The 24968-nt window shown below is 49.8% G+C and overlaps 1 protein-coding gene across 10 annotated transcripts in view; it reads right to left on the bottom strand.

Annotated features, from left to right (window-relative positions):
• satb2 (SATB homeobox 2) overlaps positions 1-24968 on the bottom strand; it is a 248877-nt gene that overhangs the window by 184340 nt on the left and 39569 nt on the right. For all 10 annotated transcript variants that reach the window (XM_038789071.1, XM_038789068.1, XM_038789064.1 and 7 more), the window contains 2 exons: positions 10908-11034; positions 10436-10559 (listed from right to left, as the gene is read on the bottom strand). In XM_038789071.1, coding sequence (XP_038644999.1) covers positions 10436-10559; positions 10908-11032 — 249 coding nt within the window. In that variant the 5' untranslated portion in view covers positions 11033-11034. The remainder of the gene's footprint in view (positions 1-10435; positions 10560-10907; positions 11035-24968) is intronic.

The raw sequence follows: 24968 nt of genomic DNA, 5'->3' as shown, positions 1-24968 counted from the left end.
TCTGGCTGTCTCAGAGGCTGCATCCCGAATGAACGGTAAAATTAGTGCCCTCTGGCTTTATAGTGGCCGTGTCCTGTCTGGTGATTGGCTGCTGTGTTCTGTGTGTTGATTGGTCTTTCAGTGTGTCAGTCAGTGTGTGTCTATGCACCATCATATACCTGTGTGCATATTATGACAGTCTATAGTCAGGAGAGAATAGTCCTGGAAGTCCTTAACGTTTACTCCAGACCCCTAGCATCAGGTAAACATGTGCAAGGAAATTTCCTGCTGATTACACCAAATGTCACTCCCCTCCACTCATGAATAAATGCTCCTCTATATTGAATACCACTTAGAAGTAACATCAAGGCCAGCAAGGGCACAGACTGTAGTCTGGGTGAGGGACTTCAATATCCATTGCAAGAGTCACTCAATTGCACCACTGCTTACTGATGTGTCCTGAAGTACAGCCCGCCAGACGAGGCCTCCATTGGTGGTGAAAAAACTACTGAACTCTTTTTCATCAATTTACCTGCAATCGTTTGTTCTGTTCATGACAGTATTGGTAGGAGTAACTACTGCACAATCCTCGTGGAAATTAACCCCTGTCTTCCCACGGAGGACACCCTCTGTCATGTAGTTTGGCACAACCACCGTTATAAACGGGATAGACCTGGAACAGATCTAGCAGCTCAAAACTGGGAATTATGGAGCAGCAGGATTGTACTCAATCCCATTCCGTAACCACATGGTTTGGCATATCCCTCACTCTATCAAGTCTGAGGACCAACCTTGGCTCAATGAAGGGTACCGAAAAACAGGCCAGGAGCAGCACCAGGTGTACTAAAATGAGATGTCAACTTGGTGAAGCAGCAACACAGGAATGTAAACCAGCAGAAACAGAATGCAAAATGCAGGCTTAACGTGGTCGCAAGACGAACAAATCAGATAAAGGGCGGGATTCTCCAGTCCCCCAGCCACGTCTTTCTCGGCGGTGCACTATTAACTGGCGGAGGGTTCTTTATTCCCACTCCTTGTCAATGGGATTTCCCATTGAAGCCATCCACACCACCAGGAAACCCATGGGCAGGGATGTGCTGCCGGTGGAAACAGAGAATTCCAGCGGCTGGAGAATTCCTGCCCAAAGCTCTGGAGTCCTGCCATGTCCAGCTGTGAATGGCATTGAACAATTTAAACAATTAATGGGATAAGGACCCAATGAACATCCCAGCTGGGCTGGTTTAGCACACGGCTAAATCGCTGGCTTTTAATGCAGACCAAGGCAGGCCAGCAGCACGGTTCAATTCCCGTACCAGCCTCCCCGAACAGGCGCTGGAATGTGGCGACTAGGGGCTTTTCACAGTAACTTCATTTGAAGCCTACTTGTGACAATAAGTGATTTTCATTTTTCATTTTAGTTCTCAATGATGACAGAATTCAACTTCTCAGTACAAAAGTTAAGTCTGAAGCATTATAACCACCTTCAACCTGAAGTATCGAGTGGATGATCATCTCAGCCTCTTGCTGAGGGCTCCAAAATCCCAGATTCCAGACTTCAACCAATTTTATTCACCCTACATGATATCAAGAAATGGCTGAGCATACTGTACTCAACAAATGCAATGGGTCCAACAACATCCTGACTGCAGTACAAAAGACTTGTGTTCCAGAACAAACCACGCCTCTTTCCCAAACTGTTCCAGTACAGCTATAACCACCGGCATCTTCCCAACAAAGTGGAAAATTGCCTGGTGGGCCCTGTACACTCAATCCAATCCAGCCAATTACTGCCCTATCAGTCTCCTCTCGATTATCAGCAAAATAATGGAAGATGTCAATGATAGTGCTGTAAAGCAACACTTGTTCAACAACTACTTGGTCAACAATGCTCAGTTTGGGTTCTGCCAGGTCTACACGGTTTCAGATCTAATTTTAACAGTAGATCGGTGAACCTGTACCTCCCCTATTATACTCCTAACTCTAAGGTTCCAGACAGAGAAAATGGTCAAGGCTCACAGCTATTTTAAATAGCTTATTGTAACATTGATAAAATTACACACATCAGTACTCCCTTTGAAATCAAATCAGTACCATACTCAAACGTTGTTCCCGTAGCTTCTGAGCTTCACTCAGGCTTGCCTTGAAGAAAATTGTTGCTTCTGAAAAGTTCTGTTATCATCGTTCATTTCGCTTTGTTGTCCTGTTTTAGTTCATCCAATCTTCTTATTCAACTTATTTCCTGAGAAACTTTACATCTACTGTCTGCTGCCCCCGTCGACTGTCTGCTACTGCCTTTACTACTCTCTGCCTCCCCGTCTACTGTCTGCTACTGCCTTTACTACTGTCTGCTTCCCCGTATACTGTCTGCTACTGCCATTACTGCTGTCTGCTACTGCCTTTACTACTGTCTGCTTCCCCGTATACTGTCTGCTACTGCCTTTACTACTCTCTGCCTCCCCGTCTACTGTCTGCTACTGCCTTTACTACTGTCTGCTTCCACCGCCTACTGTCTGCTACTGCCTTTACTACTGTCTGCTTCCCCCGTCTACTGTCTGCTACTGCTATTACTGCTGTCTGCTACTGCCTTTACTACTGTCTGCTTCCCCGTATACTGTCTGCTACTGCCTTTACTGCTGTCTGCTTCCCCCGCCTACTGTCTGCTACTGCCTTTACTACTGTCTGCTTCCACCGCCTACTGTCTGCTACTGCCTTTACTACTGTCTGCTTCCCCCGTCTACTGTCTGCTACTGCCTTTACTACTGTCTGCTTCCCCGTATACTGTCTGCTACTGCCATTACTGCTGTCTGCTTCCACCGCCTAATGTCTGCTACTGCCTTTACTACTGTCTGCTTCCACCGCCTACTGTCTGCTACTGCCATTACTGCTGTCTGCTACTGCCTTTACTACTGTCTGCTTCCCCGTATACTGTCTGCTACTGCCTTTACTACTGTCTGCTTCCCCGTATACTGTCTGCTACTGCCATTACTGCTGTCTGCTTCCACCGCCTACTGTCTGCTACTGCCATTACTGCTGTCTGCTTCCACCGCCTACTGTCTGCTACTGCCATTACTGCTGTCTGCTTCCACCGCCTACTGTCTGCTACTGCCTTTACTACTGTCTGCTTCCCTGCCTGTCTGCTACTGCCATTACTACTGTCTGCTTCCCCCGTCTACTGTCTGCTACTGCCTTTACTGCTGTCTGCTTCCCTGCCTGTCTGCTACTGCCTTTACTGCTGTCTGCTTCCCCGTATACTGTCTGCTACTGCCTTTACTACTGTCTGCTTCCCCACCTACTGTCTGCTACTGCCTTTACTACTGTCTGCTTCAACCGTCTACTGTTGCCTTTACTGCTGTCTGCTTCCCATGTCTACTGTCTGCTACTGCCTTTACTACTGTCTGCTTCCCCGCCTAATGTCTGCTACTGCCTTTACTACTGTCTGCTTCCCCACCTACTGTCTGCTACTGCCTTTACTACTGTCTGCTTCCCCACCTACTGTCTACTACTGCCTTTACTGCTGTCTGCTTCCCCACCTACTGTCTGCTACTGCCATTACTGCTGTCTGCTACTGCCTTTACTACTGTCTGCTACTGCCTTTACTGTTGTCTGCTTCCCCGTCTACTGTCTGCTACTGCCATTACTGCTGTCTGCTACTGCCTTTACTACTGTCTGCTCTGCCGTCTACTGTCTGCTACTGCCTTTACTACTGTCTGCTACTGCCTTTACTGCTGTCTGCTTCCCTCGTCTACTGTCTGCTACTGCCTTTACTACTGTCTGCTTCCCAGCCTGTCTGCTACTGCCTTTACTCCTGTCTGCTTCAACCGTCTACTGCTGCCTTTACTGCTGTCTGCTTCCCTCGTCTACTGTCTGCCACTGCCTTTACTACTGTCTGCTTCAACCGTCTACTACTGCCATTACTGCTGTCTGCTTCCGAGTCTACTACTGCCTTTACTACTGTCTGCTTCCCCACCTACTGTCTGCTACTGCCTTTACTACTGTCTGCTTCCCCACCTACTGTCTGCTACTGCCTTTACTACTGTCTGCTTCCCCACCTACTGTCTACTACTGCCTTTACTACTGTCTGCTTGGCCGTCTACTGTCTGCTACTGCCTTTACTACTGTCTGCTACTGCCTTTACTACTGTCTGCTTCCCCACCTACTGTCTGCTGCTGCCTTTACTGCTGTCTGCTTCCCTCATCTACTGTCTGCTACTGCCTTTACTACTGTCTGCTTCCCCCGTCTACTGTCTGCTACTGCCTTTACTGCTGTCTGCTTCCCCACCTATTGTCTGCTACTGCCTTTACTACTGTCTGCTTCCCTCGTCTACTGTCTGCTACTGCCTTTACTGCTGTCTGCTTCCCCACCTACTGTCTGCTACTGCCTTTACTGCTGTCTGCTTCCCTCGTCTACTGTCTGCTACTGCCTTTACTACTGTCTGCTTCCCAGCCTGTCTGCTACTGCCTTTACTACTGTCTGCTTCCCCACCTACTGTCTGCTACTGCCTTTACTACTGTTTGCTTCCCCCGCCTACTGCCTGCTACTGCCTTTACTGCTGTCTGCTTCAACCGTCTACTGTCTGCTACTGCCTTTACTGTTGTCTGCTTCCCTCGTCTACTGTCTGCTACTGCCATTACTACTGTCTGCTTACCTCGTCTACTGTCTGCTACTGCCTTTACTGCTGTCTGCTTACCTCGTCTACTGTCTGCTACTGCCTTTACTACTGTCTGCTTCCCCACCTACTGTCTGCTACTGCCTTTACTGCTGTCTGCTTCCCCACCTACTGTCTGCTACTGCCTTTACTACTGTCTGCTTCCCCACCTACTGTCTGCTACTGCCTTTACTACTGTCTGCTTCCCCACCTACTGTCTGCTACTGCCTTTTCTGCTGTGTGCTTCCCCCGTCTACTGTCTGCTATTCCCTTTACTGCTGTCTGCTTCCCCCTGCCTACTGTCTGCTACTGCCATTACTACTGTCTGCTTCCCCGCCTGCTACTGCATTTACTGCTGTCTGCTTCCCTCGTCTACTGTCTGCTACTGCCTTTACTGCTGTCTGCTTCCCTCGTCTACTGTCTGCTACTGCCTTTACTACTGTCTGCTTCCCCCGTCTACTGTCTGCTACTGCCTTTACTGCTGTCTGCTTCTGGGGGTTGCGGCATCGGGAGGGGGTTGCGGCATCGGGGGGGGTTGCGGCATCGGGGGGGGTTGCGGCATCGGGGGGGTTGCGGCATCGGGGGGGTTGCGGCATCGGGGGGGGGTTGCGGCATCGGGGGGGGGTTGCGGCATCGGGGGGGGTTGCGGCATCGGGGGGGTTGCGGCATCGGGGGGGGTGGGGTGGGTTGCGGCATCGGGGGGGTGGGATGTGGCATCGGGGGGGGTTGCGGCATCGGGGGGGGGTTGCGGCATCGGGGGGGTTGCGGCATCGGGGGGGGTTTGGGGGCAGCAGCGTGCAGAGAGGGGGGGCGACGGATGCCCGGGGCCAACGCACCATCGCCCCCCCCCCTCTGTACGCCGCTGCCCCCTACCCCAACCACCCCCCCTCACCACCCCTACCTCCCTCCAACGCCCCTAACCCCCTCCCCACCACCCCTACACCCCTCCCCACCACCCCTACCCCCTCCAACGCCGCCCCCATCTCTCGCAATGCCGCAACCCCCCACCCTCAACGCCGCAACCCCCCCTCATCGCCGCAACCCCCCCCTCTCAACGCCGGGTTCCCCCCCCCAACACCGCAACCCCCCCTCATCGCCGCAACCCCCCCCCTCAACGCCGAGTCCCCCCCCCCTCGACGCCGGTACCCACACCCCGTCCCCCTCCCTCTGAAGGCCGGTACCCACACCCACCCTCTCTCCTCCTCCCCCCCTTCCTTCCTCCTCCCTCCCTTCTTCCTCCTCTCCCCTTCCTTCCTCCTCCCCCTTCCTTCCTCCGTCCCCCCTCCTTCCTCCTCCCCCCCGTCCTTCCTCCGTTAGTGGGGGGGGGTGCGGCGTTAGTGGGGGGTGGGGGGGTGCGGCGTTGGAGGGGGGTGGGGGGGTGCGGCGTTGGAGGGGGGTAGGGGTGGTGAAGGGGGTAGGGGTGGTGAGGGGAGGGGGTTGGGGTAGGGGCAGCTGTGTGCAGAGGGGGGGCGACGGTGCGTTGGCCCCGGCCATCCGTCGCCCCCCTCCTCTGCACGCCGCTGCCCCTACCCCAACCCCCCCTCACCACCCCTACCCCCTTCACCACCCCTACCCCCCCTCCAACGCCGCACCCCCACCCCCCACTAACGCCGCACCCCCACCCCCCCCCACTAACGGAGGAAGGAAGGGGGGGAGGAGGAAGGAAGGGGGGGAGGAAGGAAGGGGGGAGGAAGGAAGGGGGGGAGGATGGAAGGGGGGGAGGAGGAAGGAAGGGGGGGAGGAGGAAGGAAGGGGGGGAGGAGGAGAGAGGGGCGGGTGTGGGTACCGGCCTTCAGTGGGAGGGGGTGTGTGGGTACCGGCCTTCAGAGGGAGGGGGACGGGGTGTGGGTACCGGCGTTGAGGGGGGGGGGGGGACGCGGCGTTGAGAGTGGGGGGACCCGGCGTTGAGAGGGGGGGGGACCCGGCGTTGAGAGGGGGGGTTGCGGCGATGAGTGGGGGTTGCGGCGTTGAGGGTGGGGGGTTGCGGCGTTGCGAGAGATGGGGGGGCGGCGTTGGAGGGGGGTAGGGGTGGTGGGGAGGGGTGTAGGGGTGGTGGGGAGGGGGGTAGGGGTGGTGGGGAGGGGGGTAGGGGCGTTGGAGGGCGTTGGGGTAGGGACAGCGGCGTACAGAGGGGGGGGGCGTCGGTGCGTTGGCCCCGGGCATCCGTCACCCCCCCTCTCTGCACGCCGCTGCCCCCAAACCCCCCCCGCCATGCCGCAACCCCCCCCCATGCCGCAACCCCCCCCCAAATGCCGGAACCCCCCCCCCCCCCAAATGCCGGGTCTGTCTCCCTCCCCCCCCCCCCCCCCCAAATGCCGGTCTGTCTCTCTCTCTCTCCCCCCCCCAAATGCCGGGTCTGTCTCTCTCCTCCCTCCCCCCCCCAAAATGCCGGGTCTGTCTCTCTCCTCCCCCCCCCCACCAAATGCCGATCTGTCTCTCTCCTCCTCCCCCCCCCCCCAAAATGCCGGTCTGTCTCTCTCCTCCTCCCCCCCCCCCCCCCCCCCCCCCCCCCCCCAAATGCCGGTCTGTCGCTCTCTCTCCCCCCCCCCCCCCAAAAATGCCGTCTGTCTCTCTCCTCCTCCTCCCCCCCCAATGCCGGTCTGTCGCTCTCCTCCTCCTCCCCCCCCAATGCCGATCTGTCTCTCTCCTCCTCCCCCCCCCCCAAAATGCCGGTCTGTCTCTCTCCTCCTCCTCCCCCCCCCCCCCCCAAATGCCGGTCTGTCGCTCTCTCTCCCCCCCCCCCAAAATGCCGGTCTGTCTCTCTCCTCCTCCTCCCCCCCCCCCCCCCCCCCCCAATGCCGGTCTGTCTCTCTCCTCCTCCTCCCCCCCCCCCCCCCACTGCCGGTCTGTCTCTCTCTCCCCCCCCCCCCCCCAAAAAAAACGCCGGGTCTCACCACTTCCGCAGCTGGTGAAACTGACGCGTATCGCGTCAGTCCGCTGCTGGCCCCTCCGGGAACGGAGAATCGCCGCCTAAAAGAAGGCCCCCACGCCGGAGTCATCTACTCCAATTTTGCTCGCCGGAAATCGGCGTTACGACGGTCTGCAGAGAATTTCGCCCCATATCTCAAATCCTGAGTTGCCTTTGCTGTTGATCTACAGTATAAACCTTTACAGAACCTGTCACACAGTAATTTTGCCATGGTGATGCTAGTTCTGTAGCTGGCCCACTCTAAGTTAGAAAGCCATCGGAGATGCATCAGGATCAAGTTAAATCACTGCTTAGCTACAATGAGCTCCACTTGAAAGTCGAGAATCATCTTTGGTGTTAAAGAGATTATGAAAATACTAAATAACAGCGGGAGATGATCATTGATTTCCTTATTAACAGGGTTTCAATGTTGCTGAATCATCAACTGATCAAACTAGCTTTCCTAACAGTAACACAGGAACAAGGGTAGGCCATTCAGCCCCTCGAACCTGCTCCACCATTCAATGAGATCATGGCTGATCTGTGGCCTAACTCCATATACCTGACTTGGGCCCATATCCCTTAATACCTTTACTGAACAAAAATGTATCTATCTCAGATTTAAACTGAACAACTGACCTAGCATCAGTTGCTGTTTGTGGAAGAGAGTTCCAAACCTTTTTGTGTGTAAAAGTGCCTCCTAACATCTCTCCAGAATGGTCTGGCCCTATTTTTTAGTCAATGCCCCCTGGTTCTAGAATCTCCAACCAGTGGAAACAGTTTATCTTTATCTACCCTGTATTTCCATGTTAATATCTTGAAGACTTTGGAAATTACATGGGTGATTTACAAATGGAATTACCTACTTATTTCTCCATTCAGAATCAATTCTTTTGGTGGAATTCAATGCCCTCCCTCGTGGCGGGTTTGGTGGTGAGGGGCATTTAATCAGGCAGTAGGGTGGCTGGTGAGGACCCCTCCACTTTCCTGCCTCTGTCCCGATTAAGTCCACGATTGGATGCCTCATGGATGACCTTCCTGCCCTACCAACAATTAAGACCCATAAGTGGGCAATTAATGCCCTCTTCAGGCTTCAACCTGCCACCGCTGGTATTCACCCAGATGCAGGCAGGGGACTCGTCACTCGGGAAGCCCGAAAGGAAACCCTGTCAGAGTTGCTTTTGAGATTCCAAGGTGGGTGGGGGAGGGTGTGTCCCCTCCTCAAAGGCACCTGATCAATGGACCCGGCACCCACTGCCCTTGGTGCCAGCACCCTCCCCCTTTCCCTGCAATTCCCACGCCAAAACTCCCCTCCCACTATCACCTGTGCCTGGGTCACTCAACAATCCGAACTCTCAGGTAGGTGCTGTACGGGCAGAAGCCACTCTCGGCGGCATGACTTGTGTCTTCGGGGTCCTTGATCCCAGGGGGAACCTGTTGTTGCCCAGTTAAGGGCCTGATTGGCACTTAATGTGACAGGCTTTCCTGAAAAAAAATGAAGCGGAATTCTCACCAGATATCCAGCCTGCAAGCGAGATCCCCTTCATCTATCATACATTCCACCCCTTCCGAGTGGATTTTTCATCCAATGATAAAATTCCAGCAGTACGTTCTACCTGGAATTTTCTGATTAAAACACTGCCACTGAAACAGGCAGAATGAAAAGCACATTCTAGGTAAATAATATTGCAAAAGCTGTTGTTACAAATATACCGCATCTTCTAGACTTATCTTTTGTTTCTATACTCCCCAGATACTGAAGCAGTCCGTGTCCAAATGCAACAAGACTTGGACACTATCCAGGCGTGGGCTGACAAGTGGCAAGTAACAAGTAACAAGTGGCAAGTAACATTTACGCCATACAAGTGCCAGGCAATGACCATCTCCAACAAGAAAGAGTGTAACCATCGTTGCTTGACATTCAATGGCATTACCATTGCCGAATCCCCCCATTATCAACATCCTTGGGGCTTGACCAGAAGTCCAACTGAACTCGCCATGTGAATGCTGTGGTTACCAGATCAGGTCAGAGGAATCCTGCAGCAAATAACTCACCTCCTGACTCCCCAAAGCCTGTCCACCATCTAGAAGACACAGGTCAGGAGCTTGATGGAATACTCTCCCCACACCAGCATGAGTGTAGCTCCAACAACGCTCAAGAAGCTTGACACTAGCCAGGACAAAGCAGCATGCTTGTTGGCACCTCATCCACAAACAGTTACTCCCTCCGCCACTGACGCACAGTAAGAACATTTGCAAGATGCACTCCATGAAGTCACCACACACTTAGACAACATTTTCCAAACCCACGACCACTACCATCTAGAAGGACAAGAGCAGCAGACACATGGGAACCCCACCACCTGGAAATTCTCCTCCAAGCCACTCATCAACCTGATTGGGAAATATATGACCGTTCCTTCACAATCGCTAGTTCAAAGTCCTGGGACACATTCCCTAAAGGCACTATGGGTGAATCTACATCACATGGCCTGCAGGGTTCAAGGAGACAGCTCACACCATCTTCTCAAGGGCAATTAGGGATGGGCAATAATTGCTGGCCTAGCCAGTGATGCCCACCTCCCATGAATGAATATTTTTTTTAATCGCCCCATTCCTCCATTTAATCACTCCTGCCCTCTGCCCATCATGGACATATCCCTGTTGTTCTTTTTCTGCTGCTTTTCCCCGGACTGTATTCACTTATAAGCTGTTCATCTCTAACATCTCCCACTTCCGCTGAATCAGTGAGTTGAAACGTTAGCTCTGTTTCTTTGACCACAGATGCTGCCTAACTTGCTGAGTGTTTCCAATGGTCACAGTCTTTTGTGTTTGGATATGAATTATTAGCATTAATTAGTATGAATGAAAAATCTATCCATGGTAGAAAGTGGAATTTCAACCTGGGAGAGAGGGCATTCTTTGGCCAGCGTACTCTGGTTCATCTCTTTGAGCAGCTCCTTCAGTGCATTCCTGACGGTGGCGTGATTCCACTGCTCTGCCGGAAGGTCCTCAAACTTTGCGCAGCTGTGAAAAGCAAAACAGAAAGGATTTTTGAAAAGACAACAAATCCGCAGCCACACCAAGCTGTTGGCCCAGAGATGCAGAGCAAATATTTCTTCCACAGTCTGGTACAGCTTACAAAACCAGCCTGGGGCACTATGGACAGGCACAAGCTGCCAAGTTGCGACACACTTTTGTCTTCTAAACCCTCTCATTTTATGGTGGTGAACTTATCTCCACCCAGCTGTCTCTTTCCTTTTAGGGATGGGCCATAAAAAACAGGAAAATTAATTGAATCCTCAAATCTTTGTAAAATAATTTCACGTTGTGCCACTGACCATGGTAAATGACAGATGTTCACAAAGCACCCACCTTTGTAATTGGATTTTCAGTGTCACAACATGATGGACATCTTGTAACATGTCAGCTACTGTTGCATCTGGTTCTTCAGTGAGATAATTCAGGGGCAGAGGACTCCACTTCCCAACCTTGATCATCCCTGCATTGATTCATAACAAACTTATTTAAAAGGTTAGCAAAGGGTGTGTAACAGCACAAAGGAATGATAACAGAGAAGATTTTAACCATCTTCCGTATCCGTTCCTGGTAGAAACACTTCACAGTTAATACATATTCTTATCATAGATATCCATTGAATCTCTACAGGGCAAAAGGAGGCCACTCGCCCCATTGAGTCTCCACTGACCCTATCTAGGCTTACTTCCACCTCCCTATCCCCACCTAACCTTTCTGCACTAAGAGGAAATTTAGCCAATCCACCTAACCTGCACCCAGAGGAAACCCACACAGATATGGGGAGAAACTGCAAACTCCACACAGACAGTGACCCGAGGCTGAAATCTAATCTGGGTCCCTGTCACTAAGAAGCAGCAGTTTTAACCACTGTGCCACCATGCTGCCCAACAAGCCAATAAAGAAATATTCTGATCAAGCAACTGAACAAAAACATTTTCAGTTTGCTACATTTGTTATATTCTTTTTAACTGACCACTTTGAACAGTAAAATTGCTGAGAATACATCAGACACTTCTGTAAACTTAAGAGTCATGGATAAACAGGCATTAAATCCAAAAAATCGTCAGTCCACATTCAACTAGGAAAGGGGTTACAAATGCAAGGAGTAACAACGGTTTCACTAGAGCGTAGGATTGCAAGCTGGGTTTCCCGAAAACCTCGGTGCCAAAAGGGGGACCGAGAAATCCTTGCGTCATCCACCTAGCCATCTACCACAAGCACAGTATCTTGAGACTTCTCATTTCTACACTAACATTTTCAAGTGTCAAGTTTTTATATTTATTGAATTATTAGCCGATTATTTGTTATTGCAAATCTGAACACATTTTGCTGCAATGGCACTTCTTTCTTCAGATAATTGGGGACCTTTTTTTGTAGATTAGATCAAACAATCTTTGGAAATCTATTGATATTTGCAAGAGCAGTGGATGTGTATCGAAATTTGTGAGGGTACGGATTGTATCAACATTTGTGGCAGTACGGATTGTTTCAATACATGTAGGGGTAGGGACTGTGTCAATGCATGTAGACATACGGACGCTGTCAATGCATGTAGGGGTATGGACTGTTTCAATACATGTAGGGGTAGGGACTGTGTCAATGCATGTAGACATACGGACGCTGTCAATGCATGTAGGGGTATGGACTGTTTCAATACATGTAGGGGTAGGGACTGTGTCAATGCATGTAGACATACGGACGCTGTCAATGCATGTAGGGGTATGGACTGTTTCAATACATGTAGGGGTAGGGACTGTGTCAATGCATGTAGACATACGGACGCTGTCAATGCATGTAGGGGTATGGACTGTTTCAATACATGTAGGGGAAGGGACTGTGTCAATGCATGTAGGGGTCTGGACTGCATCAATCCATGTAGGGGTAGGGACTGTATCAATACTTGTGGGGGTACTGATGGTGTCAATATTTGTAGGGGTATGGACTGTGTCAATACATGTAGGGGTACAGACTGTGTCAATACATGTGACGGTATGGTTGAACATAGAGCATAGAACATACAGTACAGAAGGAGGCCATTCAGCCCATGGAGTCTGCACCGACCCACTTAAGCCCTCACTTCCTGCCTATCCCTGTAACCCAATAACCCCTCTAACCTTTTTGGACACTAAGGGCAATTTAGCATGGCCAATCCACGCTTTGGACTGGGGGAGGAAACTGGAGCACCCAGAGGAAACCCACGCAGACACAGGAAGAACGTGCAGACTCCGCACAGACAGTGTCCTAGCGGGGAATCTACCTGGGACCCTGGCGCTGTGAAGCCACAGTGCTAGCCACTTGTGCTACCGTGCTGCCCATGGTGTCAATACTTGTGGGGGTATGGATGGTGTCAATACTTGTGGGGGTACGGACTGTGTCAATGCATGTAGGGGTACAGACTGTGTCAATACATTTAGAGGTACAGACTGTGTCAACACATGCAGGGGTACAGACTGTGTCAATACATGTAGGGGTACAGACCGTGTCAATACATGTTGGGGTACAGACTGTGTCAATACATTTAGTGGTACAGACTCTGTCAACACATGTAGGGGTACAGACTGTGTCAATACATGTAAACGTACAGACTGTGTCAATACATGTTGGGGTACAGACTGTCAATACATGTAGGGGTACAGACCGTGTCAATACATGTTGGGGTACAGACTGTCAATACATGTTGGGGTACAGACTGTCTATACATGTTGGGGTACAGACTGTGTCAATACATGTAGGGGTACAGTATGTGTCAATACATGTAAAGGTACAGACTGTGTCAATACATGTGGGGGTACGGACTGTGTCAATACATGTAGGGGTACGGACTGTGTCAATATTTGTGGAGGTACAGACTGTGTCAATACTTGTACGGGTACAGACTGTCAATACATGTAGGGGTACGGACTGTGTCAATGCATGTGGGGGTACAGGCTGTGTCAATATTTGTGGAGGTATGGATGGTGTCAATGCATGTGGGGTACAGACTGTCAATATATGTAAGGGTACGGACTGTGTCAATACATGTGAGGGTACAGACTCTTTCAATACATGTGGGGGTACAGACTGTGTCAATACATGTGGGGGTACAGGCTGTGTCAATACATGTGGGGGTACAGACTGTGTCAATACATGTGGGGGTACAGGCTGTGTCAATACATGTGGGGGTACAGGCTGTGTCAATACAAGTGGGGGTACAGGCTGTGTCAATACATGTCGGAGTACGGACTGTGTCAATACATGTGGGGTACAGGCTGTCGATACAAGTAGGGGGATGGACTGTGTCAATACATGTGAGGGTGCAGACTGTGTCAATACATGTGGAAGTACAGGCTGTGTCAATACATGTAGGAGTACGGACTGTGTCAATATTTGTAGGGGTACAGGCTGTGTCAATACATGTAGGAGTATGGACTGTGTCAATATTTGTTGGGGTACAGGCTGTGTCAATACATGTAGGAGTACGGACTGTGTCAATACATGTGGGGGTACAGGCTGTGTCAATACATGTAGGAGTATGGACTGTGTCAATATTTGTGGGGGTACGGACTGTGTCAATACATGTCGGAGTACGGACTGTGTCAATATTTGTGGCGGTACAGCTGTGTCAATACATGTGAGGGTATGGACTGTGTCAATATTTGTGGGGATACAGACTGTGTCAATACTTTTGGGGGTATGGACTGTCAATACATGTAGGGGTACGGACTGTGTCAATGCATGTGGGGGTATGGAGTGTGTTAATACATGTGGGGGTAAGGACCGTGTCAATATATGTAGGAGTATGGAGTGTGTTAATAAATGTAGGGGTAAGACTGTGTCAACATATGTAGGGGTATGGAGTGTGTTAATAAATGTAGGGGTATGGAGTGTGTTATTAAATGTACGGATACCGGCTGTGTCTATACTTGTAGAGGAAGGACTGTGTTAATAAATGTGCGGGTACAGACTGTGTTAATAAATGCATGGGTACGGACTGTGTCTATACATGTCGGGGTAAAGACTGTGTCAATACTTGTGGGGGTACAGACTGCCAATACATGTAGGGGAATGGACTGTGTCAATACTTGTAGGGGAAATGACTGTGTTAATAAATGTATGGGTATAGACTGTGTCAATACATGTCGGGGTATGGAGTGTGTCAATGCATGTGGGGGTACAGGCTGTGTCAAATCATGTGGGGGTACAGACTGTCAATACTTACCGTGGTACGGATTATGTCAACACGGATTGTGTCAACACGGATTGCGATAAATACTTATGGGGAAATCTAGGGGAGATGGTAGTATACTGGTAATATCCCTGGACCAGTTTTCCAGAGGTGCAGGCTAATGCTCTGGGGACTGAGGTTCAATCCCAGCAACGCAGCTGGTGTAATTTAAATTCAATCAATAAATCTGGAATATAAAGTGATGCTTGCCATGAAGACTATTATTGATTGCTGTTAAAAACCCATTTGGTCGGGAAGGAAATCTACCATCTGTACCTGGCCTGGTATACATGTGACTTCAAGGCCACAGTAATGTGGTTTACTCTTAACTGCCCCCTGAAATGACCAAGTCATTCAGTCAAGGGCCATTAGGTATGGACAACAAATGCTGTTCCAGTCAGCATTGCACATATCCCATGAAATAATAAAGGAAAAAAAGAAGGGCGTTGATAATTGCAGAATCTGTAACAGAAGAGTTTACTCGAGCACTCATTCTGACAGCACAGTCCACATCCATACTGACAGCACAGTCCAGAGTTTTACAGTCTCGATAACCATGTATCCAACTGGCAGATACTACCTCCAGGTCATGCACCCAGGTATGTATATATCTAAAGGTTTCTAATCTACAGTAAGTCCATGTACAGACCCCATCATTCAATTAGTCTATTAGCAATTCAACCACTATGCAAAGTGGATGGTATACCAGGGCATGGGAAGGTAGGAAGCAGTTGTCCGACGAGCAATATCTGTCCTCTCATTGAAATCATTGGGAAAATACTCAGCCAAGTCTATATGTGTAATTTCAAATGTTCTTCCCTTTTCTGAATCAAGTGCCACAGCTCCAACCAATGACTTGCTCTGTGGCCTCTCAGGAGTTGGGGCTTGGGTCTATAATTGTAGATCTTCATCCTGTCATAATATCCACTCATGTATATAATGAGATGCAGACAAGCAGTGATTGACACATAGGATGACCAGTAAGCATACAACACAGTACAGCCAATCACCAGACAGGACACTACCACTAGAAAGCCAGAGGGCACTAGGTTCCCCGCTCTCTCAGGACCCAGCTACTGAGACAGTCAGAGTCCACGAGCTAGCAAGTACAAACACCATGCGGTAGCTACTAAGTCTGGTCAGGCTACTACAAGGTCACCAGTCAGATCAGTGTAGTGTCGACCCTGAATATGTATAGCAGTTCTATAGTTGAATAAAACAGTGTTGGATCTTCTCCAGTGTTAGACGTCTGTTTCTAGCTTCCCTGCATCGAGTGCAGTCCACATCGAACCAACCTGCCTAACACATCATGGTACCAGAGTGATCCTAATCTTGATGGACCTACGTCGAATGAATCAGCATTGACCAGCAAGCAGCCATCCAGCGAAATGGAAAACATCCAGCCTCCTCCGCAACTCCGAATCTCCAGCAATCTCGGCGCCAACTGGAAAATCTTCAAGCCAAAGTTCCTCTTGTACATCAAGTCCTCCGACCTCGAGGCAGCATCGGATGCCAGGAAGATCGCGCTATTCCTCTCCACTGTGGGAGATCACACCATCCATATCTACAATTCCCTTACGTTCGCCGACGGCGAAGATAAAACGAAATTCAAAACAGTCCTGCTGAAGTTCGACAGCCACTGCGACATTGAGGTGAATGAGAACTTTGAACGGTACATCTTCCAGCAGAAGCTTCAGGGTAAGGATGAACCTTTTCCCTCCTTCTTGACCCATCTCCGCATCCTAGCACAGTCATGTAACTATGACTCAACGGCTGATTCCATGATCCGAGCTCAGATCGTTTTCGGGGTCCACTCCGACTCCCTGCGGCAGCAGCTCCATAAAATCAAACAGTTGACCCTCTCTGCCGCTATTGAGACGTGCGTTGTCCATGAGCATGCCAAGAATTGTTACTCCCACATCAGGGCGGCAGAAACTGCAAAGCTGGCCTCCCATGGGGCGGAAAGGGTGCAGGCCATCGCACAGATGCAGGGCCTGAGCATCGAGGAGAGTGGCCGTTTTGGCGCTTTTCCAGGATCCCTGCGCATGCGTGCCACGACCGAGTGGACGACGAGACCGACAACCCGACTGCGCAGGTGCGAAAGTCGACCGACCGCACTGCGCATGTGCGATGGCGCACGGAATGCGCTGACGTCAGTGTCATGATGTGTCCGAATTCAGGCTCCGCCCACTTGAAGCGGCAATGTCCGGCAAAAGGACGCCGATGTCTCCAGTGTGGCAAGCTTGGCCACTACGCAGCCCTTTGCATATCTGCTCCACCGCTCAGCAGCCAGCGATCCCAGCTGCGGCGCAGAAGTGTCCGCTCAATACAGCAAGGCATGCCAGATTCCGATCCCAACAGCCCAACGGACACTGATGCTGACTGCCTCAAGTCTCCATATCGGGTGGGCATCATAAACACACATGAACTGGCCTCCACCACACCTGCACAACGCCTCTCGATCCTCAGTGTGGATCCAGACGACGAGTGGTGTGCTGTCTTCACAGTTAACAAGGCTCGCATCCGATTTAAACTGGACACCGGCGCGTCTGCGAACCTCATCTCACAATCCGACCTCGACACCATCCAGGCCCGACCAAGCATTCTTCCATCGGCCTGCCAGCTCCTTGACTACAATGGCAATCCCATAGCTGCCAGTTGCTCGTATCAACTAGGGGTATCCAACAAGGCGATCAAGGCAACATTACGGTTTGAAATCGTCAGGCCTGACAGGGCGTCCCTGCTCGGTGCTCGCGCCTGCAAGCTCCTGAACCTGGTTCAGCGAGTTCATACCATGTCATCGTCACCACCGACGGCCTCACCCGATGGAAATTTGCAAGCCGACATAGACGACATTATCACGCAGTACCACAGCGTATTTGATGGAATGGGCATGCTCCCATACCGATATAAAATCCTGCTCAAGCCGAACACCACCCCTGTAATTCATGCACCACGCTGGGTGCCGGCGCCCCTCAAGGATCACCTGAAAAAGCAACTACAGGACCTCCAGGACCAGGGCATCATCTGAAAGGTCACAGAGCCAACAGACTGGGTCAGCTCCATGGTCTGCGTAAAGAAGCCATCAGGGGAGCTCCGCATTTGCATTGATCCTAAGGATCTAAACCGCAACATCATGTGGGGGCATTACCCGATCCCGAAACGTGAAGAGTTGACCAGTGAGATTGCTCATGCCAAATTCTTCACTAAGCTGGACGCCTCCCGGGGCTTTTGGCAAATACAGCTGGACGGGTCCAGTCGCAAGCTGTGCACGTTCAACACCCCGTTCGGTCGCTACTGCTACAACCACATGCCTTTCGGCATCAGATCTGCCTCCGAAGTGTTTCACCGCATCATGGAGCAGATGATGGAGGGCATCGAGGGGGTATGAGTATACGTGGACGACATGATTATCTGGTCCACAACGCACCAGGAACACATCACTCGCCTCAAGCAGGCCTTTCAGCGAATTCATGAACATGGTCTCCAGCTCAACAGGGCCAAGAGCTCATTTGGTCAATCGGATATCAAGTTTCTCGGTGACCACATCTCACAGCAGGGTGTGTGGCCAGATGCCGACAAGGTCTTGGCGATCAATGCCATGAAGACCCCGGAGGACAAGAAGGTGGTCCTCCACTTCCTCGGGATGGTCAACCTTCTCGGGAAATTCATTCGCAATATGGCATCCCACACCACGGCCCTCCGCCATCTCGTCAAGAAGTCAACGGAATTCCGTTGGCTGCCCACACATGAAGCGGAATGGAGTGAGCTGAAGGCAAAGCTCACCACAGGCCCAGTTCTAACGTGCTTTGCCCCAACCAAGGAAACCAAGATATCAACTGATGCAAGCCAGGACAGCATTGGGGCGGTGCTCCTCCAGCAAGACGACTCCTCGTCCTGGGCTCCAGTGGCATATGCCTCCAGGGCCATGACGCCCACTGAGCAACGGTATGCCCAGATCGAAAAGGAGTGTCTGGGTCTCCTGACAGGAATAGTCACGTTTCATGACGACGTTTATGGCCTGCCGAAATTCACGGTGGAAACGGACCACAGTCCTCTAGTCCACATAATCCAGAAGGATTTGAATGACATGACACCTCGGTTACAGCAAATTCTTCTTCGACTCCGCCGCTATGACTTCGAACTTGTCTACACGCCAGGCAAAGAGCTGATCATTGCAGATGCCCTACCCCGGTCCAACACCACACCGTGTGAACAAGGTGACTTCATCTGCCACATAGAAGCGCAAGTGCAATTGTGTGCCACCAACCTCCCAGACTCTGACTAACGGGTGGTCTAAATTCGTGAGGAAACGGCCAAGGATCCTCTACTGCAGCGTGTGATGCCGCACCTTACCCATGGCTGGCAGAAGGGACAATGTCCCAAATTCTTTAACGTGAAAGACGAGCTGACGGTTGTGGAGGGAATCCTTCTGAAACTTGACAGGATCGTTATTCCTCAAAGCATGCAGGCTATGGTGCTGGGTCAACTCCATGAGGGTCACCTTGGAGTCGAGAAATGCCGACGCAGAGCTCGGGAGGCGGTTTATTGGCCAGGCATTAACCAGGACATTGCCAACACGGTCCTCAACTGCCCCACCTGTCAGAAGTTTCAACCGGCTCAACCCAAGAAAACACTGCAACAGCATGAGATCGTGACCGCTCCGTGGTCCAAAGTAGGTGTAGGCCTTTCCCATGCCAAGGGGCGTGACTATGTACTCCTGGTCGACAACTTCTCCAGTTACCCAGAAGTGGTGAAACTGTCTGACCTCAGGTCGAAGGCGGCCATCAAAGCTTGCAAAGAAACGTTCGCCAGGCACAGGATACCGCTCACGGTATGAGCAACAACGGTCCATGCTTTTACAGCCAGGAATGGTTTGATTTTGCACAGTCCTACAGCTTCCGTCACGTTACCTCCAGTCCTCACTACCCGCAATCAAATGGAAAGGCCAAGAAAGGGGTCCATATTGTCAAACAGTTGCTGTGCAAAGCTGCAGACTCAGGCTCCGACTTCAACCTGGCAATGCTGACATACAGGGCAACCCCACTGTCCACTGGGTTGTCTCCAGCGCAGATGCTCATGAATCACACTCTTGAGGACCACAGTTCCAGCCATCCATGTTCCAGACATTGACCACCTCACGGTTTTACAAAAAATGCAGCAGTCCCGGGCCCAACAGATGGCCACATATGATGCTCATGCCACAGATCTACCCGAGCTGGCTCCAGCCGATCATGTTCGCGTCCAGTTGCCTGAGGGCGGCTGGTCAGCCACAGCTGTTGTTGTCAAACAAGTTGCCCCTAGATCTTTCCTGGTCCGCATGGCTGATGGCACCCTGCTACGGCGCAACAGGCGGGCATTGTGAAGAGTTCCACGCCCGCCACCTCCCGCAGTGCTCCGCCGGCCATCATACTTCCTCCGGACGTACCCTGCCACGAGGCCACCGATCTGCCAGCGATCCTGCCAGCCCATGCGACCACTGCGATGGCAGCAATCCCACCTATCCACGTGCAGGCGGCTCCTGATCCGCCTCTGCGGCGATCGACAAGAATTCGTCGCCCACCACAAAGACTAAAGCTGTAGACTGAACTTTTGTAAATTTTGTGACTGAATTCATCGATTTAACCGTTGTAAATATTGCTTTGTTTGCCATGCATCTGCACTATCAACACCTTCCCATGTATATATGTTTGTTCAAGCACCATTTGTATATTGTCAGGCATATATAAATATACGTATACATACCTCAGTATTTATTTAACTACCAAAAAAGGGGGTAGATGTCATAATATCCACTCATGTATGTAATGAGATGCAGACAGGCAGTGATTGACACATAGGATGACCAGTAAGCATACAACACAGTACAGCCAATCACCAGACAGGACACCACCACTAGAAAGCCAGAGGGCACTAGGTTTCCCGCTCTCTCGGGACCCAGCTACTGAGACAGTCAGAGTCCATGAGCTAGCAAGTGCAAACACCATGCGGTAGCTAGTAAGTCTGGTCAGGCTACTACAAGGTCACCAGTCAGATCAGTATAGTGTCGACCTACAGCTGAATATGTATAGCAGTTCTATAGTTGAATAAAACAGTGTTGGATCTTCTCCAGTGTTAGACGTCTGTTTGTAACTTCCCTCCATCGAGTGCAGTCCACATCGAACCAACCTGCCTAACACATCACATCCCACCTCCTGGTTTCAGTTGTGTAACATTTTACTCTGCATGGAAACTCATGGAGACAACCATTAACTCAACCGATTAGGAAAGGGCTGTAGTGACAGGGTAAGAAAGGACAGCAGGATGACAAAGTACACCCAAAGTAGCCAACATCCTTCATAAAAGCATACCTTTATCATTGAATTCAGTGGAAATGGTAAGCACCATTTGTCCAATATGGACAGCTGTAGAGATAATTGAGGATGGTATGAGGATTGTTCCCCTTATCCGGAGAGGACCAGGTATCAGAGAGCTTACATGCCAACCAGAGTTTGTAGGATCAATGGGACAGCAGCTAATTAGCAAGGAGCAGGCCAGCATTCTGCCTACTTTGAAAGGGGGCAAATAGCTAAAGGTTTAGAAGAAATAATACTCTTCCTCAAGAGTCCAAGCCACTCTGGAGCAGACCTCACTGCAGGGCCTACTTTCATCCATTTGGAAGCTACTACTGCTCACCTCTCTGGGGATACCACTCTCCACTCATATTCCAGCTCTCCATTGAACCACGAGAGTGACAGCCTCCTGTGCAGGAAGTCCCTATCATTGGTTCTGCCCCCTGATGATGATTATTTGTAATGGAAAGATGAGGCAAAGAGGAAACTTCCAGAAATGGCAGAGATCCAATACCATTAATCAAGAGGCCAGAGACCAACAGAGCCCCAAGGAATTTTAGCTCCCAGCATGCTGAGTTGTGAACTGAAATTTTTCATCTCCACAATCATCTCAACCAATGTTAGTCAGCATTAATTCACAAGTCGAACTGACTCATTTACCATTTACACACCTGCCCAGGATCCCATAACAAGTGGATCAAGGGCGTGACAAATTAATAATTTTTATTTTGAACAGTTTCAGGAAGGGTAAAGGCGAGTCAGTATTGGAGTCACAATGCAAAGAAGGAACACACCCACATATTAACCTGTCCTTTCCTCTTTTAGATGTTGATCAATCTGCTGTGCATTTCAGACATAATGTTATCAAAACATCAATACATGGGATACTAGATATTACTGGTGGTGACAATAATGAATGAAACCAGGCAGCAACTTTGTATGGCACTTCCTTGTCCACACCTTTGATCGAGGTATTAATTATAACTCATGGTCACATTTAAGATGGAAAGGAATGGATTTAATGCAAATAAATGAAGCGTTTGTCCACTATTATTATCACCTCAGTATGCCGGAATTTACAATGCTCTTTCGATCCTGCCAAAAGGTTTTATTTAATTATACTGAAGCCCCCTCCCCAACCCATGTTTTCTTCTCTATTTTGTTTCCTACCTCCTCTATTTCCATTTTCAAGATCGCCATATCAAAAGACCTGCTTTCTTGACCCTATTTACATTAAACGATCGGCCACCCAACACTTTCTGGCTCTCATGTTCCCTTGCATTAATAATGGCTCTCTCTTCTCAGCCTCTGTCCCTCTCTCCTTCAAGTCTGCTGTCACCATCCCTCTCCTCAAAAGGCCAACCCTTGACCCCTCCATCCAATTTCCAATTCCCTCTCCCCTCCAAAGTCCCTGAACTTGTTGTCACCTCCCAAAATCATATCCATCTTTGCCGGAATTCCATGTTTCATTCCCCCCATCAGGTTTCCAGTCCTGTCTTTGCTCTGAAGCAAATTCAAAAATGCGACTGTGATAACAACAAACTTTCCCACCTTGTTCTTCTCAACCTAGCTACAGCCTTAAACACAGTTGGCCACACGATCCTCCTCCAACGCCATTCCACAACTGTCCAGCAGCTTGGGATTGCCTTCACTTGGTTCCATTCGGATCCATCTAATCATAGCCAGAGAATCACCTGCAATGGTTTCTCTTCTCATTTCTGTGCAGCTTCCTCTGGTTTCCCCAAGGACTTACACATGAGCCCCTTCTATTTCTCATCCAGATGCTGCTCCAAGGAGACATCATCTGAAAAGACAACTCCAGATTTCCACATACACATGGATGGCACCCAGCTTACCTCGTCGCTATCTTTTTCAACCGCTCCACTCTCCTGAAATTGTCAGGCTGCTTATCTGACATTAAATACAGGGTAAGCCGAAATTTTTCCAATCAAACATTGGGAAGACTGAAGCCATTGTTCTTTGCATCATACCCACTACTCCACAACACCCCTTACCCCAAACCTGACTCCCTCACTCCCAATTCCATCCCCCTCCCAGAAAATTGGCTGAGCCTAAACCAGTCTATTCACAAAACTCAGTGTTACATTTGACCCTAAGATGAGCTGTCGACCACATACCTGCACCGTCACTAAAACCAAGTATTTCCATTTCTGCAATTTTGCCCAACTCTGCCCCTGCCTCAGCACAACCGCTGCTGAAACCTTTGTTCACACTTTTGTTATCTCCCGACTTGACTATTCCAATGCACCCCAGCCAGCTTCCCATATTCTATGCTCCGTAAAGTTGAGGTCATCTAAAACTCTGCTACCTGTGTCCTAATGCATTCTAAATGATACTCACCACTCCAAATGTTCATTGACCGACACTGGATCCCTGTTAAACATTGCCTAATTTCAAAATTCTCGCTCTTATTTTCAAAACTTTCCATGGCTTGTCTGTCCCTATCTCTGAAATCCTGGAAGCCTGCAATTCTCTGAAATATGTTAGCCCCTCTAATTCTGGCCTCTTGAGCATCATCAAATTTAATTGCTCCAACTTTGGTGACCATGCTTTCAACTGCTTAGGCCTGAAACTTCTATTTCCTCCTTTAGGATATTCCTTAAAACCTCCCTTTCTGACCAAGCTTTTCATCATCACCTGCCATAAAGACTCCTTGTGCGAGTTGCTTTTATGTGTTGTCTTATCGTGCCTCTGTGAAGCACCGTGGTGCATTTTATTACATCAGAGGCACTATATAAATGCAAATCATTGATGTCATCACTCTAACCTTGACCATAGAATCATGGAATTTACAGTGCAGAAGGAGACCATTCGGCCCTTCAAGTCTGCACCGGCCCTTGGAAAGAGTACCCCACCTAAGCCCACACCTCCACTCCATCCCCGTAACCCCACCTAACCATTTTAGACACTAAGGGCAATTTATCATGGCCAATTCACCCAACCTGTACATCTTTGGACTATGGGAGGAAACACCCGGAGGAAACCCACGCAGGCGCAGGGAGAACATGCAGACTCCACACAGACAGTGATCCAAGCCGGGAATTGAACCTGAGACCCTGGAGTGTGAAGCAACTTGTGCTAACCACTGTGTCCTGCCCTGATGATGTGGCTTTCTCTCCAGTTATTGTAATATAACAGAGAGGCCTGCACCCAGTACATGTAAAGAAATCAAAACTACTTTCAAAGTCATGGAAGGTAACCGAAGTGCAACAGCTTACTCACAAACAGGACAACGACAAGCATCTTTCAGCATACTGAGCACACTGTAGTCCAATCTTACCACGAGACTCTCAGTTTCATTGTTTTTTTCTGAAGTGAATAGAACTCTCATCACCAGTCCAACCCTGTTGCCTATTATGGTTCCAAACACTGGCAGCTCCATGAGAACAGTGGCAGAGTGACTTGCAGACAACCAGTCACTGCACACACAACAGAGAATATCCACCTCCGCTCAAAAAAGTGGATGCAACCAGTCTTCAAGAAAATGCACATTCAAATAAGACAACAACAACTAGGACATCAGGCAAAGATTCCTTTGAGGAAACAAAACATTTTTGAAAGCTGAATTTGAAGAGCGCATTTGTTGTAAGCGAATATTTTACGACAAATACTTACTAGATACACCTGTCACTGCAACTCTCAGAAATCATTAACTCAATCAAAATAAAACCTTATGTTTCAAGTTCACATACAGCCAATGTAAAAGGTAAGTAAAATGATTAATTGTTTCCAACAGCTCCACTCCCATCAATGAAGCAGTCAAACTGGTTCTAACCTTTCAGTTTATCTTCCTGGCAACAACAATTTCCCATCACAAGTGATTAGAACTATCTTTTTTTT

This window comes from Scyliorhinus canicula, chromosome 2 (assembly GCF_902713615.1).
Source record: "Scyliorhinus canicula chromosome 2, sScyCan1.1, whole genome shotgun sequence".
Classification (NCBI taxonomy): Eukaryota; Metazoa; Chordata; class Chondrichthyes; order Carcharhiniformes; family Scyliorhinidae; genus Scyliorhinus; species Scyliorhinus canicula.
This window is presented reverse-complemented; position numbering and strand designations above follow the sequence as displayed.